Source organism: Betta splendens, chromosome 17 (assembly GCF_900634795.4).
Source record: "Betta splendens chromosome 17, fBetSpl5.4, whole genome shotgun sequence".
NCBI lineage: Eukaryota > Metazoa > Chordata > Actinopteri > Anabantiformes > Osphronemidae > Betta > Betta splendens.
In genome coordinates this window covers 12,076,776-12,095,123 of record NC_040897.2, presented here as the reverse complement: position 1 = coordinate 12,095,123, position 18,348 = coordinate 12,076,776, and the positions used below count along the sequence as shown (strand labels likewise).

Below are 18,348 nucleotides of genomic sequence, written 5' to 3'. Positions count from 1 at the left end.
TTAAAACTGGACTTAAAATGTAGCAAACGTGGCGTTTCCACATTTCTAAACTGTCAGTTCCTACAGATGGGACTTTTTCTTTTTCATCACTTGTACCTGTCAGGAAGTGACGGACAAACCCCGCAGTGTGCTACAATAAATGACACCCATCAACACGCAGACTTCTGTGCAGCATCGGGGTTTGGAACCAGCACGAGAGTTCAAGCAAGCAAAGAAGGTAGGACTGAATCCTTTATCCCTATTCCTTTCTTGGAGTTAAATCAGATTAAACACTACCTCATCGTTTATTGGGATTTTGTTTTAATTTTACTTTCTGGGGTTTTAAGACACCTGCCAATAAAAAAAAAATCTCTGAAGGAGACTTAAGACATCTCACAAGAATAAAACACACTTAAGTGCCAGTTACCAGTAACTGGCACTTGCAGCAGAATATGTGTAACTGTTAAAATCACTTTCTCCTTCAATCATTAATTTTAAAGAATGAGTCAGGGGGGACATAGCTTGGACCTCCCTGAGTTCATACTAAAGGAAACTTGATTAGATAAAACTAAATAGCTATATTAACACTGGCTGAACAGAACAAACTGAAGCAATAGCAAACAGTTGTTTGTTTGCCTTCATGTGCCAGTCTTAACTAATGAACACTAACAAAGGTCAATTTCAAGCCTAAAGGTGTAAATAATGAAAGTAGTTATGTCTAAACTACGTTAAGTATTTGAGTAATAGTTTTGTTTTACTGAAGCAGAGCTGAGGTGTTTTTAAAGCTACAGTATTGCTACTAAAGTAGATACATAATAAACCACAAATCTCAGATACCGTGTTTTAAATGGCATGAAACAATACGCACTTGTTGGGAGGGGTCTGATGTAGGCAGTTAGCGTTGTTTCATAAGGTAAAAGCAACAACTCAGGAAATCTGGTTGCTTCTTAAATGAACAAACACACTTACAAAATGGTGAAAACACATTCCATGATGTAGCAACGCCGCTTTAAGTGAAAGAGAGGAAACCTCCTTCTCAGCAGACGCCAGAGTTTTATGTTCAATAATTCAATCAATAGAGCAACAAGCATTTTTGATAATTACTATCAATATTAGCAGCTTTTTCTAATAATAATCATATGTCAAGGGTTTCTAATAATGTATTTTAAGTGATTAGAAAGTGACTCATTTAGGTTCAGGACTGTTATGAGACCTCTCTCTTTCATCAGCCGACCTTCAACTTCAGTTTTCGCCACCATGTCGGATACAGCACTCGATGTCGCAACCCACGAGGCAACACCCGATCCTGGTTGTGATTCGTTCTCACCCCCCACAACGCCGCCACCACCCTCCTACGATGAGCAGCAGCTCCCACCACACTTTGAAGCCCCACCGATGTACCCTGAGCCCCAAACTGAGGAAAAGTGTCATCCTGACACCGCTGACGAGTCATTTGCCAACATAGACACAGAAGCTCCAACAGACATGACTGAGACGGCCCCGTCTCCTTTTGAAGACAAAACCGTCAGGAGAGCCTTTGTTAGAAAGGTTGGTACTCTACTACTACTATTACTAGCTTCAAGATGAATAATGTGGTGGAGAAAGTCTATCTGCATCACATGTGTCTTCCTTATATTTACTGTATAGTGACTCTCCCTTGGTAATGATTGTTCTGACTACGTGTCTCTTACGTCTCCACGTCCAGGTCTTCAGCATCCTCACCCTCCAGCTGCTCTTCACCTTCAGTGTGGTGTGCGTGTTCACCTTCTCCAGCGTGGTCAAGGAGGCGGTGCAGGACGACATCTGGGTCTACGTCAGCTCCTTCATCATCTTCTTAGTGGTCGCCACCAGCCTCAGCTTCTGCACGTCCTTCAGTCGCCGTCACCCCTGGAACCTCGTGGCACTGGTGGGTCAGACACACAGTCCCAAGTGTTAGATGTAGGTATTTACGGCTGCACAGCAAATGCTCTCAAAGTAAAGAAGAGATAGGAAATTCTTCTTTTCTGCCCGGTAAAGAAAAGTTTCCTGTAACAAATACTAAACTAAAAGCCACTTGTGTGAAAGTAACAAGCTGCTACGCTACTTCTGTCTTTGATTGTTTCCAAATGAAAACCAGAGGTTCCTCTAAAGTTGGGTTCCCAGGGTCACAGCCTTTAATGAGTCGTTGAGGTTTTGTTGGCATGTCAAAATAAAACTACCCCTTCCTGTTTAGTGATGGTTAACACAGTACTTGCTGTAGACAGTGGCACAACCAGTGCCCAGGATTTTAGTTGCATTGAGCATTAAAACACATCTGCACTTTAATGTGCTCCTCAATAAAGAATAACTGCGCAAAAGCTGAACATGCTGTTGGTCTGTGCCCTCAGGCTCTGGTCACAATCAGCTTGTCATACATGGTGGGAACTGTTGCCTCCTTCCATGACACCGCATCTGTGATCATCGCTATGGGAGCAACGGTGGCCATTTCTATGGCAATCATCGCTTTCTCAGCACAGGTAAGACATTATATCAGTGACAATGTGAACCTGTACCTGAGAATGAATATCAGAATGACTAACGATGTGTGTGATATGTGCAGACTCGTTATGACTTCACCATATGTTACGGCATTGCACTGGTTCTGGCTGTGGACATGATCATGTTTGGATTCTTCTCCATCTTCTACTATTCTGTCGTCACGGAGATCGTCTATGGATGTCTAGGAGCACTACTCTATTCGCTAGTAAGAGAACATTTAAATATATCAAATATGTAACCATTGGCTAAATGTTGGTGGTAATTCCTTACCCCATCTGCTTTTCAGTTCCTGATGATCGACTGTCAGATGATTATGGGCAGGAAGAGCTTGAGTCTGAATCCTGAGGATTACGTCACCGCTGCTCTCAAAATCTACCTGGACATAATTCTCATCTTTCTCTACCTAATGGGGAGGAGGTGAAGCTGTGTACACAAAATACACACACACACACACCAAACTGTACTCACAGTGGAATTGTTCCTTAAAATTATTACTTATTGTGTATATAACATAACATGAACAAGCAATCTGTTTTTTATATAACTGGTTTTAGTTTTAGCTTTAAATGCATAAAATGATTCTGTACTAATTTATTTTTAATTTACTGAACTAAAAAAAATCTATTTGCTTTTCACATTAAGAATTTTCTTTGCTTTTATTTAGTTAATTCTCATCTCCAACCTGCACAACTAACTTCTAATTCAATCATGAATGACAGACAGTGATAACAATTAAGATCCATGGGGCCATTTGCTACATACAGAACAAAGCAGAAAGCCAAATTGAATCGATGTTGCCCTTTACAACATGTAGTTTACAGAACAGTTAAATAACATGGACAAATAGTAGTGCAAAATATTCTTCATATCTCTCTTCTCTCATTTGCTTTAGCAGTTTACAGTGTGACCTTTACTTCTATCAAACCCCAGATACACACACGACTTAGGGACAACATCAATCGCATATTTGTTAAAAAAAATACATATCTGTGGTCATTAACTGTTTGGATAAAGCCAGTAACTATTTCACCTATGAAATGTCAACAAAGTGATGTAATAATCTAATTTTATTAATGTATATAAAGTAATTTTGCACAATCCAATGTAATATACTGTGGTTATTGTGTGTTCTTTTGAGCAAAAATTTAATAAAAGACATTTCATATCAAAATGTTTGTCAACTGCTAACTGAGAAGGTAAAGGTTTCTGTGATCCACCCAGAGTCAGAGCCAAATGAGTCATCACCAGATGAAGAATAGTGGAGAGGAAATCCCATGAAATCTGCAGTTCACCACAGTGAGGAGTAGTTGAACTGGACCCGCAGCAGGTACCTCATGCGCGTCTGGGCGGGGTTGTAAACTATGTACTCGTTATAGAGGAGTGAGTAACTGGAATTTCTACCCACACCTGTCTTCACCCCAGGCCCCATTGGCACTGTGACATCACCCCTAGAGAAAGAGAAGAAAAGAATAAACACTTCTCTCAGGTCTATCGTTCTCTACCTTTACTTCCCCTATACCTGTACTTTCCCACCTGAATATGCTAATAAAACAAACAAATTAACCTTAAGATGGTATAATGATGTGAAACTTCAAAATTAAATCAGTGTATTGTATCTGCATGACAAATGGGACATACAGAGTCACTGAGTTTTTGGGGTCGGGTCCAGTCTGCCCCAGGCCCTTGGTGCTGTGTTTCCCAGAAGGCAGGTTGTTGGCGTCGTAGTCAGCATCCAGCAGCTCGTTACAGTCTCCCAGAGCGACCTGCAACCACACACAGACCCTGTGTAAACACACACGGCTCTGCCGCACATCTGGGACACAACTGCAAGATGGGATTTAAATCATGTTTTACTGAGCTGCCCTGGATGCTTCCCAAGCACCACACATGGTTAGGATAAGTCATGTTTTACTCGACACCTCATCCAGTGGTTTTTATGGATTACAATGTTTTTCCACTGCCAGAATGGTTTAACAAGATGATGTCACAAAACACTGCTGATGAAAAGCAGGAGTGAAAGCTGACATGTGCACCAGCTGCACAGAACTGTGTGAGAATTAGTTTTCAATTGCTTGAAATTCCCCAAGTGTAAGAATAAAACACCCTGAAGATCTGGGAACTCTGCCACAGGCCAGAGGATGATTCAGAGACATCCAACGACAAAGACACAAACCAGCTCACCTCGCACAATAACAGCAGGCCAATATTATTATTCTGATTGGTAAAGCAGTAGTTGGCACTTTTTGATGACATGTCAGCAAAGTAGATGCCTTTACCAAACTAGATAAAAAGAAAAGTAGCGATTAGGTCATTTAAGCCAATAACTACACAACATTATACAGCTGTGACTTTATATATGTCACTCATCCTTTGTACCATGTAGCCAGTGACCGGAGCTTCAGGTGGAGCCACTCTGAGTCCCTGGCTGAGGATCCCAACATAGTTAGACAGACGGGAACCATGCCACAGCAGAGTCCTGGTAGGAACACACACAAACACACACACACACACACACACACACACACACACACACTTGGGCTTTCACTGGCAAGAACAGTAGTTACAGTAACACAGGCCCCCCGTCAACCACTTTTGTACCGGCCCAAAGCATAAATCCTGTTGTACCTGTTGTGTATCTGTGAGAGGAAATTGTTTCTCTCCCCATCTCTGTCCACTGAAAAGATGTCAAGGACGGTCATGGTGTAGTCACTATGGGTGGGGGCGTGAGTGGACTGCAGATACTTCTCTATCACCTTCAACACAAATTATATAACTTGGTTATAAACGCATACTACTACATACACACTGACATATCAGCAGCTCAACCAACGTTAATGTATGTTAAACTTAAGAATAGCAACACACAGACCTTGAACTCAGTGCTGGTGGATTTTAGAGGCTCCAGTTTGCACTGGAGGGAGCGGTACTGTGTGTCCAGAGGGTGTTCATCACTGCCTGCATTAGACTGAACCATTTTCACTGCAATCTCGATGTCACTTAATGCCTAAAATGTAAAATGAAAGACATTACATGCAGATGTTGTAGGCTGAAAGACAAAGTTAGGAAATGCTGAAACACTTCACCTCCAACAAAGCAATCTTTTCCTTCAGCTCTTCCTCTGTGCGGATAATTGGGGGCGTTTTTAACCTGAAGAGTTAGATTCCCTTGGTTAACACTTGCTGTTTCACTGCTCTATGTTGTGTTCATGTTTTGCTGTGAGCTTCATACCCAAAGTCGTGTGGGATGCGGGTGTAGAATTGGTTGCAGGCCTCCAGCAGCTCACGATTGCTGCCCTTCTTCTTTAAACACGCCTCGATTCTCTTCAGTGCAATGTAGCCTGCACGTATCTGCTCCGAAGTCAGCTTGCCTTCAGGTACAAACCCATTACTTCATTCAAAAGTCTTAAATTACTGATCAGATACATGAAATTGAACGCAGACTCTGAGAACTTGTATTACTCCATCTTAGTAAAAGGAATATATGAAGAAATTGTTAGTTTGACTCTTAGTTTTCCTGACTCACCAAGAGGAGCTTTCCGAGTGTCGAACTTCATCTCGAGGACACACTCCTCCATGGCTTTGAGGTCACAGATAAGCTCTAGGAGGGACTGGATCTTCTCATCCAGCTTGGATGGCTTCTTTTTGGGTGCACTATCAACTGTGGTCAGGTTCTCCTCCTGGAATAAAAAGAAATATACACTTGAAAAGGATTTATGAACATGATGTGCATCGGTCATTGGTTCTTTATCCCTAAATGTACCTTTTCATTTGTGCTGTAGTCCATGAACACCATGTCATATTTCCCAGCTACTTTTTCAAAATTTGCCCGGTGTTCCCACTCGTTCTTGGTTTTGTCAAAGAATCTGCAGCAACATTTAAACATGTTTTAATATGTGATCGAATCCTTCTAGGTGAAACATCTTGAATTGTTATTTCAAATGCACACTCTCACTTTTTCTTGAAGACATCTTTGGCTTTCATCAGGTCTCCACCATAGGCTGTAAGGTTGTTTTGACCCACTTTGCCAACTAATGTAACAAGTGACCAAACAGCCATTGAAGTAGTTTGTTTAGTCACTTTTGGTTTTAGAAAACAAATCTTTAAAAGAATCACTGGTGCATAGTAAACTCACCTCTGCCCCATCTCATCCACACACTATACGTCTTGGAGCTGTCGTCTTCCAGCAGTTGGATCAGGTAGTATTTGTTGTTGTTAAACTGAAGATTTGTCTGAAATATGAGAAAATGTGTTTTTGGTATGAGGCTAAAATATATTCAATTTAAATCCACAATAAAAATGTTATTTAAATAGTTCAAAAAATTTTAAAAGTTCTTATAATATAATATTATAATAATATTTTTTTAATTTATATTTACACAAAAGAACAAAGTTTTATGTGGAAATGGAGGTAAAACAATTGACATTTAGAGCACGTAAGATGCAAAATTATATAAAAAAAAACTAATCATAAACTGTGATGTCATTAAGATCTACTGAACCCCTTTTAATTACTGTTTTATTCATTCCAAATTCTAACTGTAAAAAATGCAACTTTTGATTTGATTTAATTGAACCTAAAAAAACATTTTATAATATCTTCCTTCAAATCAGCTTAAAATAATTTTACCTGGTTTAACATCACGTCATAAACATCATTTCCTTCACAGTAAACATGAGCCTAAAAGAGAAATGGAACAATTAGAGAAAGTAAAATAAAACATAGAAAAAATTTGTTTAAAATAATTCCACTATTTATAGAACAGTAAAATTCATGTTTCCCGCATAGTAATCTATAAACTATGTGTACAAGAGGAACCATGACTGGAGCAAGGGTTTGTACAAAAAACAGGTGTTAACCTGAAACAACACAAAGGTTTTATATCTGATGTGGACAGAGAATAATACCTTTCCAAGTTTGGCTTTGCATTCAGAATCCAACGGAGCTTTTCCCTTCATGACCACTGTCTTCACCACCTCTGTTCAGCATCCACAGATCAAAAACAAAACATGCATGAGGTCACCTGGCATCTCATACACACAAGATAGTTTAAAAATCAGCAGAAACAGTAACACTGCACACATTCCTTTCCTCCTCCTGCTTCTCATCGATTGGTGTCAACATAGTATGATCCACACTACCTTCATTTTTTATTTCTTGTTTGGCCGTTTTGTCTGTTTTCGGCTGACTCTTGCTTTGACCTCTCCTCCTCTTAGCAGGCTGCTCCTCTGTCTCCTCATCTTCCTCTTTAACTTGAACCAGTCTTCCATTGTGAGTGGCTGACTCACTGCTGTCACTCAAGCTTTCTGGACAAGAAGTAAACAAAACATGTTAAACGTTATAAATACCTATATTTTTATATTTTTGGCACCTCTTTAAAGCCACAAATGATAACTTACAAAACTCAAAAGCAACCAAAGCAGAAGTGATATAATGGCATGGGACAAAACACAACATTTACCACACACCTTGTTTTACTATGTGAGAACGAATCTTCCTTTCGTACTTGGTGACAGAATTGATCTGGAGCATCTTCTTCAGGTCGACGGTGTAGGCCGCCCCGGAGCCCAGAGGCAACGTGATGCAGGCCGTTCCCGCAGACACCGCCGAGTTCAACAGGTCACAGGCTGAAGGCGGGTACGGCTGCCATCGCCCATCGTCCCCCTTCCACTGCCACACTGAACACACACACACACACACACACACACACACACACACACACACACACACACACACAGAACTCACATCTGTACATAACACGTGCAATGCTACTAAACCGACCCTTTAAGTCCCAATAACGTAATCATAGGCTGACGCTAATACTTTATTATGACTTTTGGCAATGATGCTTTGCCTTAAACGGAAATTTAACAACAACTGTTTTTGATTCCAGTCTACATGTGAACAATAAAAAAAGTTTAAATTTTGTACACGCAACATATTTACATGTGTGATAATTATGACTAAAGTAACACTAACACTTATTTTCCTATTTAGACGCGTCCACGCCGCTAACCTGAACTCATGCTACAGCATTCAGCTAAACGCTGCTTTCAAGCTTCCCACGGAGCAAACCTGTTTTTGAAGGGGCTTCTTCGGACTCTGGTGCGGTCTGGCTTTTATTTCTTGAACTTCTTGTTCGCCTCATTGTGATATAATGTTATGTACAAAGAATCATTTACAGTCACGGAGTTACAGCGTCAACTATCCCGCCGGGAAGCTTCCAACACCGCTTCCTCCTGCCGGTGCTACCAAAGATCTTAGGGTGAAGATGAATCACTACCTTGCTTAAAACAAAATCTGGTGTAACACCTCACGTACCGCAGTGCGACCACATCTGCAAAAGCGATAGTAATTTGTAGTAATTTTGTTATATCTTACTTATTACATGTACTATAAAATAGTCTTGTTCTCAGATTTGTGTGAAGTGTCTAAACAAGATGATTCAAACAAAAGAAGAGAGTGTGCCCTCCTGTATGCATTTCACAGCTGAACTACACTCCTATTCTGCAAGGTTCCCCCTTGTAAGATAGACGGAACTGTTTTGCTGAAGGACCGGTAAAAATCTAACGTGTTCCATGTATCAGGTCTATAATCAAAACTAAAAAAACTGTTAGGACGCTGAAGATATGTCTGCACGAAGCTACGGTGCCTGTGTCCTCTGTCGTAGGACGTCTGTTATGAATACGGTGTTCAGGGTGAGTTACATCATTAAAAACAGCACCTTGAGCATAGGGGTCACAGAATCCGCAGATGATAGAACAGTTAAGATACATTGCGCTGTTTACAACAAGCATAAATAAACAAATGTTGATTTTTTAACGTGTTACATGTATTTGTATGTGAACTAATGTTTTAATGATTTTCAATATATTTGACAATTTTCCGTATCTACAATCATCATCAGTCATTATAGTATATACACTGTTTTCTTTTAGACAAACAGTGAGGTAATTACAGAAGAACTCTGCTCTAATATTCTAAATGTTTTGAATAACGTTAACTAGTTTTAAAGAGGTGATAGCTGTGATAAAGTTATTTTTCGTCCTTAGAGAATGAGTGCGGCTGCACACCCGCGGTCTCAGGCAGATTTCCTGAAAGGGAAAAAACACAGGAATCATCCAGGCGTGACCAACCTGAAAACTCTGACACTACCTGAGGAACTCCAAACAGCTGCACAGTCCATTATTCAAAGTAAGTTTAGTTAGAATTGTGCACATATAGAAAATATTTACTTTGCCTGGAACTGTTATTTAAAAACAGAACTCTGGTCTTTCTCCACCTGTAGGAGCGGAGATGACTAGACTGCCTGAACGCACTCGCACCCTCACAAACTTCCTGTGGAGCAGAAAACGCCCAGTGGAAGATGTGCCTCTAAGGAAAAAAGCTTTGAGTCTGGAGAAACAACTTTGGGAGAAAGCTCTAGAGAAGAGAGGAGGTATGTAAAAAACCCTTTCAAATCCAGAAATAAATGATGTGTTGATGTACTGACTTCATTTAGACTCAAATGGAGCATATTGCAATTGTACAAAGCAAAGACAGAATGGAATACTTTGATAACTTCTGATAAAACAAATGCAATGAACAACAACTGAACTAGAAAATAATAATAAATTTCCTTTATAATTGCAGATATAGATGAACAAATGCTGGAAGAACGCATCAGGAAAAAAGTATTAACAGAGCTTAAAAAGACAACGTATCACTGGACCCCAATGAAGTAATACATACACACAAATACCATCCCAGCTAAATCTACCCCATATAAATATATAACTAATCTAATTACTTGCTTTTATCGACACATTTTCTTATATTTATTATTTACGGGTGAAAGCCTGAAACGTATATGAGTTTATATATAGCTCACTTGCCACCTTTCAGGTATGATGAAGAGTTGGGTGTGGTGTACATGGCAGCTCGGCTGGCTGGGGGCTACGCAGCAGTGAGGAGAGCTATAAATGAGGTATAAACAGGAGGTGGAGATCATTGTTTATGTCACATATTTATACAAGAGGTTCCCAGAAAACATTTTTACATTTATATTCATAACTGCGAAATAACAACAATAAGTGGAAAATGACAAGTGTCCTAAATACTGAAAAATATGACCGCTAGATGTGTATATCTGTCACACAGATTAAGAAGAGCAATCCCGCGTTTGCCCCTCAGTCTCTCCTGGATTTTGGGTCAGGGCTTGGAACTGTGGCGTGGTTAGTTTACGTGAAACCAGTTGAACCTTAGCAGAACATTTTTCGTAACTTTCTGAGTTATATAAGTAAATTCAACCCATATGTCCTGCAGGGCATCGCACTCATGCTGGGGCGACACTTTGAAGGAGATGGTGTGTGTAGACAGCTCTGCCCCGATGAACATTCTAGCAGAACGGCTTCTTAAAGGTGCCTGCAAAATAACTTGGCCATTTTTTTCTCTGTGCTTTTGTTAATTAGACAATTTCATCTGTTTTTCTGTTTGTTGAACAGGTGATAATGAAAGAGCTGAGGCTCACATTAAACATGTCTACTTCAGACAGTTCCTCCCTTTGTCTCCTAAGGTAAGATTGTGTTCATACAGTAAAGAACAATTTCTGGGAAATGTAGTGTACAAAAGTGAGTACACGACACCAAAGTGCATCGTGTGCAGTGCATCTCCAGGATGAGGGGACCTGACAATGCAGCAATTTTCCCACCAGGTGCAGTTCGACCTGGTCTTTGCAGCCTTCACCTTGTCTGAGCTGCCCAGTGCAAAGGAGCGTGAAGAGGCAGTGGTTACACTGTGGAGGAAGACGAACGCTTATCTGGTTGGTTAAACGTCTCTGTGACGTCATTTTGTGTATAGATTTGCTCTGATAAATATTGTTTCCACTTGCTTTTCTGATACAGGTGCTTGTGGAAAATGGGACCAAAGAAGGCCACCAGATGCTTATGGAGGCCAGGGACACATTGTTACAGGTATTCAAATACAGTTTATAAGACACCGCCTCTCTGGGGAGATTTTTGGTAAATGCAGTTAATGGAAGCTACAGTTTCAGATATTTTCTTTTTCCAGAAACAAGAGAAGGTCGTCCACGACTCTAGACCAGCTTTAGTGTTTGCTCCGGTATGTTTCAATCGCTGCTGCTTTTAAAATATAGCATTGTGCTTTCTACAAGTCACTGCTTAATGGCGTTTCCTTTGTAGTGCTCCCATGACCTGATGTGTCCTAAATTTACCCACGAGCCAGTCATACCCTGCAACTTCCAACAGGCGTACAAACCTCTGCCTCTTTCTGGGGTGAGATTGAACTTCAGAATAATACTTTTCAGTGTCTTTACACGTGGATGTGTGAGAGGTGCACTGGAGGAAACAACAAACAATAGCAACTAACCTATGCTATGGACTAACTGACAATCATTCACTTAACTCTAATTCCATTTTAAGCATAATGACCATCGAACGGAGAAGTTCAGCTACCTGATTATGACTCGCACAGAACCAGCTCAGCCAAAAACAGAAGGCGTGGACTGGGCCAGGCTGATCGCTCCAGTGCAGCGCAGAGCGAGGCATGTTCACTGCCGCATGTGTTGCTCCGATGGGCAGCTACAACATGTGGTGGTGACAGCGAGAAAGCACAGCAGGTAAACGCTACACATCACACAGAAAATGTTTGTTTATACAATGTATTACAAATAATTAGTTTTAAAAGAGTGAAAGTAGTTTCTGTCGATATCTTCTAGTGATGTTAATAGACTCACTGATCACATGCTGAAAACAGTTTCTTTTTCTTTAACCAGAGACATGTACCGCTGTGCTCGGAGCAGTGACTGGGGAGATCAACTGCCACTTGTTAACAAGGCGGAGGATGACGTCCAGAGTGATTCAGAGTGAAGATCCAAACAGAAGCAGGAACTGCGATAAAACTGTTCATTAGTTAAAACGTGTTCATTTTCTTACAGGACCTCACAAGACTGTTATAAAATAAATATTCATATTTCAGTCTTAATGTACTTTGATCAACTTTATTGTGCAGAACCTTTAAAAAAAAAAAAAATCCCTTGTGAAAAATAAATTAACTTAGCCCTAAAGAACTCTTTAGACCCCGGGGGCAGATTGTCACAATTATTTTCAACAATTATATCTAATTATAAAAAGGGAATGTTTTACAATACACCATAAACATTTCGCTCCAGTGCACTCATAACGCCTTCAACCAAACATGGTTTCTGTTGCAGACGACAGCATCAGACCACAAAATCTGGTTAAACAAAATAAATTAATCTGTGCGTCAGCCTAAGTGTAGTTGCAGATGAAAACAAGTCTTAGCAGGGAGTATTTACTACTGTCATCATAACTTGGCTCCATGCTGTTTAGCGCCACAGCTCAGGTGAGTGTGGAAGAACTCCTGGATCTTCTTCCACAGGTGGACTTCAGCGGCAGCGTGGGACCTGGGCTCACCCCCCCACAGGACTGGCATCCTCACCACAGCATGGAAACTAGAGGGACAGTAGGGCCCATAGGGTGGTTCTAGGTAATGCCCTGCTCCAGGGTAGCTCACACACTCAAAGTCCTTCTTCCCATGATGCCTCAGTCTCTCCACTAGAATGTTCATGTACGTCTTGCTGTCCCAGTTGAGGTCGTCCTCTGCAGCCACAAAGAGGAATCGGGCCTTGGCTCGTTCGATGGGGATCAGGGTGGACCTGTTCTCCTCCGCCTGGGGATTCTTCATGACATACTTGCCGATGCCAGCCCCCGACTCTGTCAACACAAACTTACTGAGGTCCACCATTAATGGTGGGAGTAACTGGGTGTTTTTATAGTGCAGAGGCAACAATACATTAGCACAGCAGCCATTGATCCAAACTACAGCCTCCACATCTGGCAAGTAAGAGGCTGCTGAAAGTGCAATATCTCCAGTTTTTGACAGTGTTAATACTCCAACCCCTTTACTGCCCACCTAGGAAAGAAGAAAGGATGAGTTACAAATGATTGAAATAGCATTTGCAGACTGTGCAGTGTTCTCATGTCATGTTTGACTATTATGTTTGAGTCATTCAGAGACCCATGGCGCCACCTACTGGATCACTGTAGCCCACATTTCAACTAAAGGTTAATTATTCAACTCATGTGTGACAGGGGGACAGAAAACACGTGCGGCACATAGAATTCCATAACTATTAGAACAGCTCGTTTTGCCTAAAGCCTTTCAAGTACAACTAGAACAGCTCCTGCAACCATTTGTTCTTTTATCCACTGAACCAAAGTGACACTTGTTACTTGTTATTGTTATTTTAAAAACAGATGTGATACTAGACATTTTGGTCAGCTAAGCTTTTAATCAAAGCTTCAACAGTTGCCTGACATTTACACATCTCACCTTATCCTGTCTCTTTAGAAACTGAATTGCTTCCTCAACATAATCCAGATGAACCTCGCTGATGTTCTTGGGCAAGTCGTCATAGCCATGCGCCACTACTGTCAGAACAACGAACCCTCGACTGGCCAGCAGAGACGCTCTCTTCTCTGACAAACCTCCTCCTAGGATGTACAGGTCCAAGACAGCAGGAAACGGGCCTTCACCTGGATCAGAGGTCATAACACACATGGCAACGGGTTCCACGTGTCACATGTTTAACCCATGATCTGCCGTAAATGGCAACATGTAAAACTTAAACCTACTAATGACCTGGTGGCGTGAACAGGACCCCGCGAATCTTCCCCTCTCTGACAGGAAGGCGACAAACTCCCTGTCCGATCAGGACCCTCTCGTTCATCGCCTCTGCCAGCGCCTGGCCCTGCTCATCGCCGTGCACAGAGAACGTCACCACATGCGGGTTGAGTGAATTGTTTAATTGGAACCTTTTGTGTGAGGCGTCGGGCTTCATTGACCACAGCAGACCCATGGGTTCGACCCCCGCGTAGCTCCCGCCGAGGGACGGGTCTCTGTCCAGGTCGAGCTCCCCTTTGCTGTCAGCCCTGTAGGTGGCCCAGGACCTGAACACCACACCTCTGTCATCAGCTGATCTGGCTCTCACGGTGACCGTCTGCTTCGCCCTCAGCCCGGACACCTTCACCTGAACCGGCTCATCGAACAAGCACCGCAGCCCTGGCAGCAGCTGCAGGGTGACTTTGGGCGACATCTCCTCACGAAATAGTTCCTCTCCTAAAATTGAAGACTTTGATCTGTGAACGTAACAACCACAAAGCCCATTAAGTGACGCCACAATCTATAGTTTGAGTAGAAAACACCAAGAACTGGCCTCTGTCCTTTGCGGACACGTTTAAATAAACTGCGTGAAAATATAAACAGTAGCGCAACAGGTCAGAGACTTCTAGACTGAGATTAGGCGAAGTTTTACATGTTCGTTTGTTGAAAAGATGACGACAGCTACCATTTTACTGAGCGTAATTAATTCCCAATGAGGTTCTTTTTCTCGCTTCTTACCTTTTAATGACGTTTGATGTGGGTCAGTGTGATCGTAAAGCGCTGACAGCCTGCAGACTGTAAAGGCCTTGGTATAGCGAGCGTGTGACGTCACTACGCTGCGACAGAAGTGTATTGGGTGAAAGTGGTATTACGCAAATATATATATATATAACTGGAAACAAGACCCATTGAAAATAAAGAGCAGGCTGTATTAATTTGATTTATTCGTGTCTTATTGATAACAGTGACATTAACTAATAAAGCAAAGCCCCTTTCGCACAGTCTGTTCTGAGCACCTATTAGAAACATACAGCGCCATCTACCGGACACAGGCTATTTAATTAATATTAAATTAAATAGTTAATTGCCTCGTGTGACAGAGGAACCGTAAACATATTTTATATCTATTATAACACAACAGCTCCATTGGACCCATAAAATTAACCCCTACGTAGCTTCTGCTGAGTGAAGGGTCTGCTCCCATTTGACCTGTTTGTGGCCACGGGGTGTTTGAAATGAAGCGATGTTGAGAAGTCAAACAGGGTCAAAGAGCAGTTTAGTTTATTGATTCCCCTTTTTGCCAGTGCACATTACACAATGAAAGGACATAGATACAGCCAAAGCACATGTACACTCACTCTTTGGAGGAAAATAACGTTCTGACTGCAGTTCCAACGTGGATGTTGAACCATTGATAATTTGTTAATATTTATCACCACAAGAGATAAAATCAAACACTTTTCTGCCAATATTGATCATGTCTGCCTGTCTTCTCCCACACACTCTGTCCTGGCCTTTGCCCTTAGGGAACATGCGTGCTCATGCCCAGCTGTTTGCCAGCTGTTTGCCAGCTGTTGTAACTAGTTGGTGAGGAGGGGAAAACCCAAATGCACGACTGAACAGTCAGATTGTAGTTAATAATTAATTCAACTTACTTAAAACGCAAAACAATATACAGAGGATAATTACTCGAAAATCACTCCAAAGCAGGACAAAGGCTCAGAACACAAACTAAAGGCCAGAAGTTAAAATCACTGCTAATCAAGAAAAGTATATTAACAGACAGATCTACACCATATAATCAAATAACAAACATAGGAGAGTACAAACCTCAACAACAACACGACCAAGCAAGGGAACTACATAACATCTGCACTGTGTGCACAGTTATTAGGTATGTTGTATTTTTGAGGATTATTTTGTTATTGTACAAATACAGTGTAATGTAGTTAACAAAGCTTCAAACTTAGCTTTCTTAAGAGAATATCTACATGTACACCATTATTAGGGAACTATTAGTGTGCAGAGCTACTTTCCCATCTTATTTATTTTCACTTGTTAAAGTGAGAAAAATTAGCAAACCTTAAAATTTACAAATTAGCATTCTGAAATTTCAAAAAGAAATGTGACCAATATAGCCAGCCTTCTTTTTCAATAACAGTCACAAGCCTTCGAGTCGGGGAGTCAGCTGCAACCACAGCCTCCCAGACACTGTTCAGAGAGGTAAGGGGTAAGAAGGGCCCAAAAGTTCTCAGTAGGGTGTAAGTCAGGTGAAGAAGGGCGGCCACGTCATTAGTTATTCATCTTCAGGCCTTTCCTTTCCAGCCACACAGTGGAAGACTTTGATGCATGTGATGGAGCGTTGCCTTGCATAAAAAGTCTCTTGACAGATGCAGATCTTTTTTCTGTACCACTGATTTTATGTAAAAACAAATTAAAGGTTTATTAATGTGTTGAAATGTATCTACAACAAGGAGTCAAAGAGCAGTTCACCAGTGCACTGTCACAACTCTAAAACCATTGCTCCAGACGTTTCCTGTTGTATTTTGGTTTTGGTTCCGGTTTTTGGTTCCATCATGTTTAGCTCCCACTTTACTGCTTGTAGCGTGTCGTTATCAGCTATTTCCAATTATTATTAGGTCTGCTATTTATTAACTGCCAATACGCACCTCATACCTTTGCCAAATTGTTGCGTGTCACCACTTTCCAGCGTTGTTATCCAGTCCTTGCCTTGTGATCGACCTTGTTCCTGCACCTCGTTTTACGGTACCGTAGCCCTGTCTGTCTATCGTGTGATCAAGCCTGTTAATCGTACGCCGTCTCCGCCTGCTCACTACCTGTACCTCTGCCTGTTGCTCACCTGTGTATCGACCTCTGCTCGTACCACGGACTCCGGCTTTTGTGATTAAGCTTCCTTTTACCTACCTCTTTGTGTCGGGAGCTGTGCATGTGGGTCTGCTATATCAAGCCACCTCACATAGACGTTACATGTGTGACACAGAGGCAAAGCAAAGTGCACCCATTCTTTGTGGGAAGAGAATGTTCTGTGACAGCAGTTCCAGCAGAGATTTTAAACTATTTATAATTTGTTAATATTTAGCACCACAGGAGATAGAAACAGACTGTTTTGCCATTACGTACTGTATCATCTCTGAAGACTTTATTCAAACACACTGTTAAAATATAACCTAAACCTAATCTAAATGTCTGAAGGTTTGTCTGTTAGATTCAGTTGTGCTCCTTTCAGTGCAGAGACATGTTGCATTTGGGGGCAGCCGCATCCTCCTCCAAACGGCGTAGCTCATCGGGGTTGTGCTCTGGCTCATACAACTAACCACAAATATCAGACTGTGCTCCCTTTCTGCCCGACCATTGCTAGGGCAGGTACAGAGAAAACCAGGAAGCACTAGTTGTAGTCCACGGCAAACAATCCGCCAGGGTGTCTTGGCAGAGTAATGAATGATAATTTTTCAGCATAGAAAATATGGAGGAATCTGAGTGTCCCTTCATTCTCATATACTACCTGATGTCTAAAAGTTGTTAATGCCATGAGGTGTTTAGCTGATGTAGATTGGGGATGAAGCTTTGGATCACTGAAATATTTATAATAGGCATTAAAAAGGACAAGGCACATCCCTACTGTCCCTATGAAGTTATCTCTTTCCCTAGGTTTGTTATTTTGCATACTCGTCGATAGAAGTGTTGTTTTTTTTCTGCCTTGGTTTTATCGTGCACTCTTGTTAAGTTAATTAAAGTTCCGTAGAATTGACATTATCTTCTGGTTCTGACTTAGTCCAATGAACACTTCCAGACCCAATCTTACTTGGATGGAGGGTCATGAAACTCAGCTCCTCTGTGGTCCAGAATAGGATTGTACCTGGACCACAGAGCAGGTGTTCTCTCCTTCTAGAGTGTCTCTGAAACCATGAATCTCTTCCACAGAGTCCAGGCCCCATTAACTCAGCCTCTCTATGCTGGAATATGACTTTAGTCTTTGTTTGGTGTTAAGACTGAGGCTGAGGTTTGTAGTCTTAAGTAGAAAAACAGAATTTGATTAATCCCTCACTTATTATCTTGGCTACTCATTCTTCGTTAGGGCTGTGGGCATGATGGAGATTATACCAGCCTGAACAGGTACAGATTGGTTGAAGGCCAGTCCATCTTTGGGCCACA

General features: G+C 41.5%; 4 protein-coding genes across 6 annotated transcripts; 2 read left to right on the top strand and 2 right to left on the bottom strand.

The window, feature by feature from the left end:
• The first annotated feature begins 81 nt into the window (after positions 1–81).
• On the top strand, positions 82–3,642 carry si:ch211-284o19.8 (protein lifeguard 1). Its single transcript, XM_029132005.3, has 6 exons — positions 82–217; positions 1,209–1,527; positions 1,685–1,885; positions 2,346–2,474; positions 2,558–2,701; positions 2,783–3,642. The coding sequence occupies exons 2-6, from the start codon at positions 1,237–1,239 to the stop codon at positions 2,915–2,917; spliced, it is 900 nt and encodes a 299-aa protein (XP_028987838.1). The 5' UTR covers positions 82–217; positions 1,209–1,236; the 3' UTR covers positions 2,918–3,642.
• Positions 3,134–8,762, bottom strand: parp2 (poly (ADP-ribose) polymerase 2). 2 transcript variants are annotated; one of them, XM_029131959.3, is made up of 17 exons: positions 8,569–8,762; positions 7,962–8,171; positions 7,635–7,799; positions 7,401–7,471; positions 7,123–7,173; positions 6,628–6,724; positions 6,448–6,523; positions 6,256–6,358; positions 6,019–6,172; positions 5,725–5,863; positions 5,580–5,643; positions 5,366–5,500; positions 5,122–5,249; positions 4,873–4,972; positions 4,678–4,776; positions 4,135–4,259; positions 3,134–3,944 (listed from the first exon to the last, which is right to left on the bottom strand). In XM_029131959.3, exons 1-17 carry the CDS (start codon positions 8,639–8,641, stop codon positions 3,785–3,787), a joined length of 1,950 nt encoding a protein of 649 aa, XP_028987792.1. In that variant the 5' UTR covers positions 8,642–8,762; the 3' UTR covers positions 3,134–3,784. The 2 variants fall into 2 exon arrangements, with proteins under 2 accessions (XP_028987792.1, XP_055359532.1); XM_055503557.1 differs by having other exon boundaries at positions 8,510–8,720.
• Positions 8,763–9,015: 253 nt separating this feature from the next.
• mettl17 (methyltransferase like 17) lies at positions 9,016–12,478 on the top strand. Its single transcript, XM_029131969.3, has 14 exons — positions 9,016–9,191; positions 9,546–9,687; positions 9,782–9,931; positions 10,126–10,213; positions 10,378–10,459; positions 10,633–10,706; positions 10,798–10,892; positions 10,977–11,047; positions 11,186–11,293; positions 11,376–11,444; positions 11,542–11,592; positions 11,673–11,765; positions 11,913–12,109; positions 12,266–12,478. The coding sequence occupies exons 1-14, from the start codon at positions 9,123–9,125 to the stop codon at positions 12,357–12,359; spliced, it is 1,383 nt and encodes a 460-aa protein (XP_028987802.1). The 5' UTR covers positions 9,016–9,122; the 3' UTR covers positions 12,360–12,478.
• LOC114844527 (acyl-coenzyme A thioesterase 2, mitochondrial-like) lies at positions 12,475–18,320 on the bottom strand. 2 transcript variants are annotated; one of them, XM_029131979.2, is made up of 4 exons: positions 16,852–18,320; positions 14,155–14,651; positions 13,846–14,048; positions 12,475–13,425 (listed from the first exon to the last, which is right to left on the bottom strand). In XM_029131979.2, exons 2-4 carry the CDS (start codon positions 14,606–14,608, stop codon positions 12,817–12,819), a joined length of 1,266 nt encoding a protein of 421 aa, XP_028987812.1. In that variant the 5' UTR covers positions 14,609–14,651; positions 16,852–18,320; the 3' UTR covers positions 12,475–12,816. The 2 variants fall into 2 exon arrangements, with proteins under 2 accessions (XP_028987812.1, XP_028987811.1); XM_029131978.1 differs by lacking the exon at positions 16,852–18,320 and adding an exon at positions 14,914–15,057.
• Between the last annotated feature and the right edge of the window lie 28 nt (positions 18,321–18,348).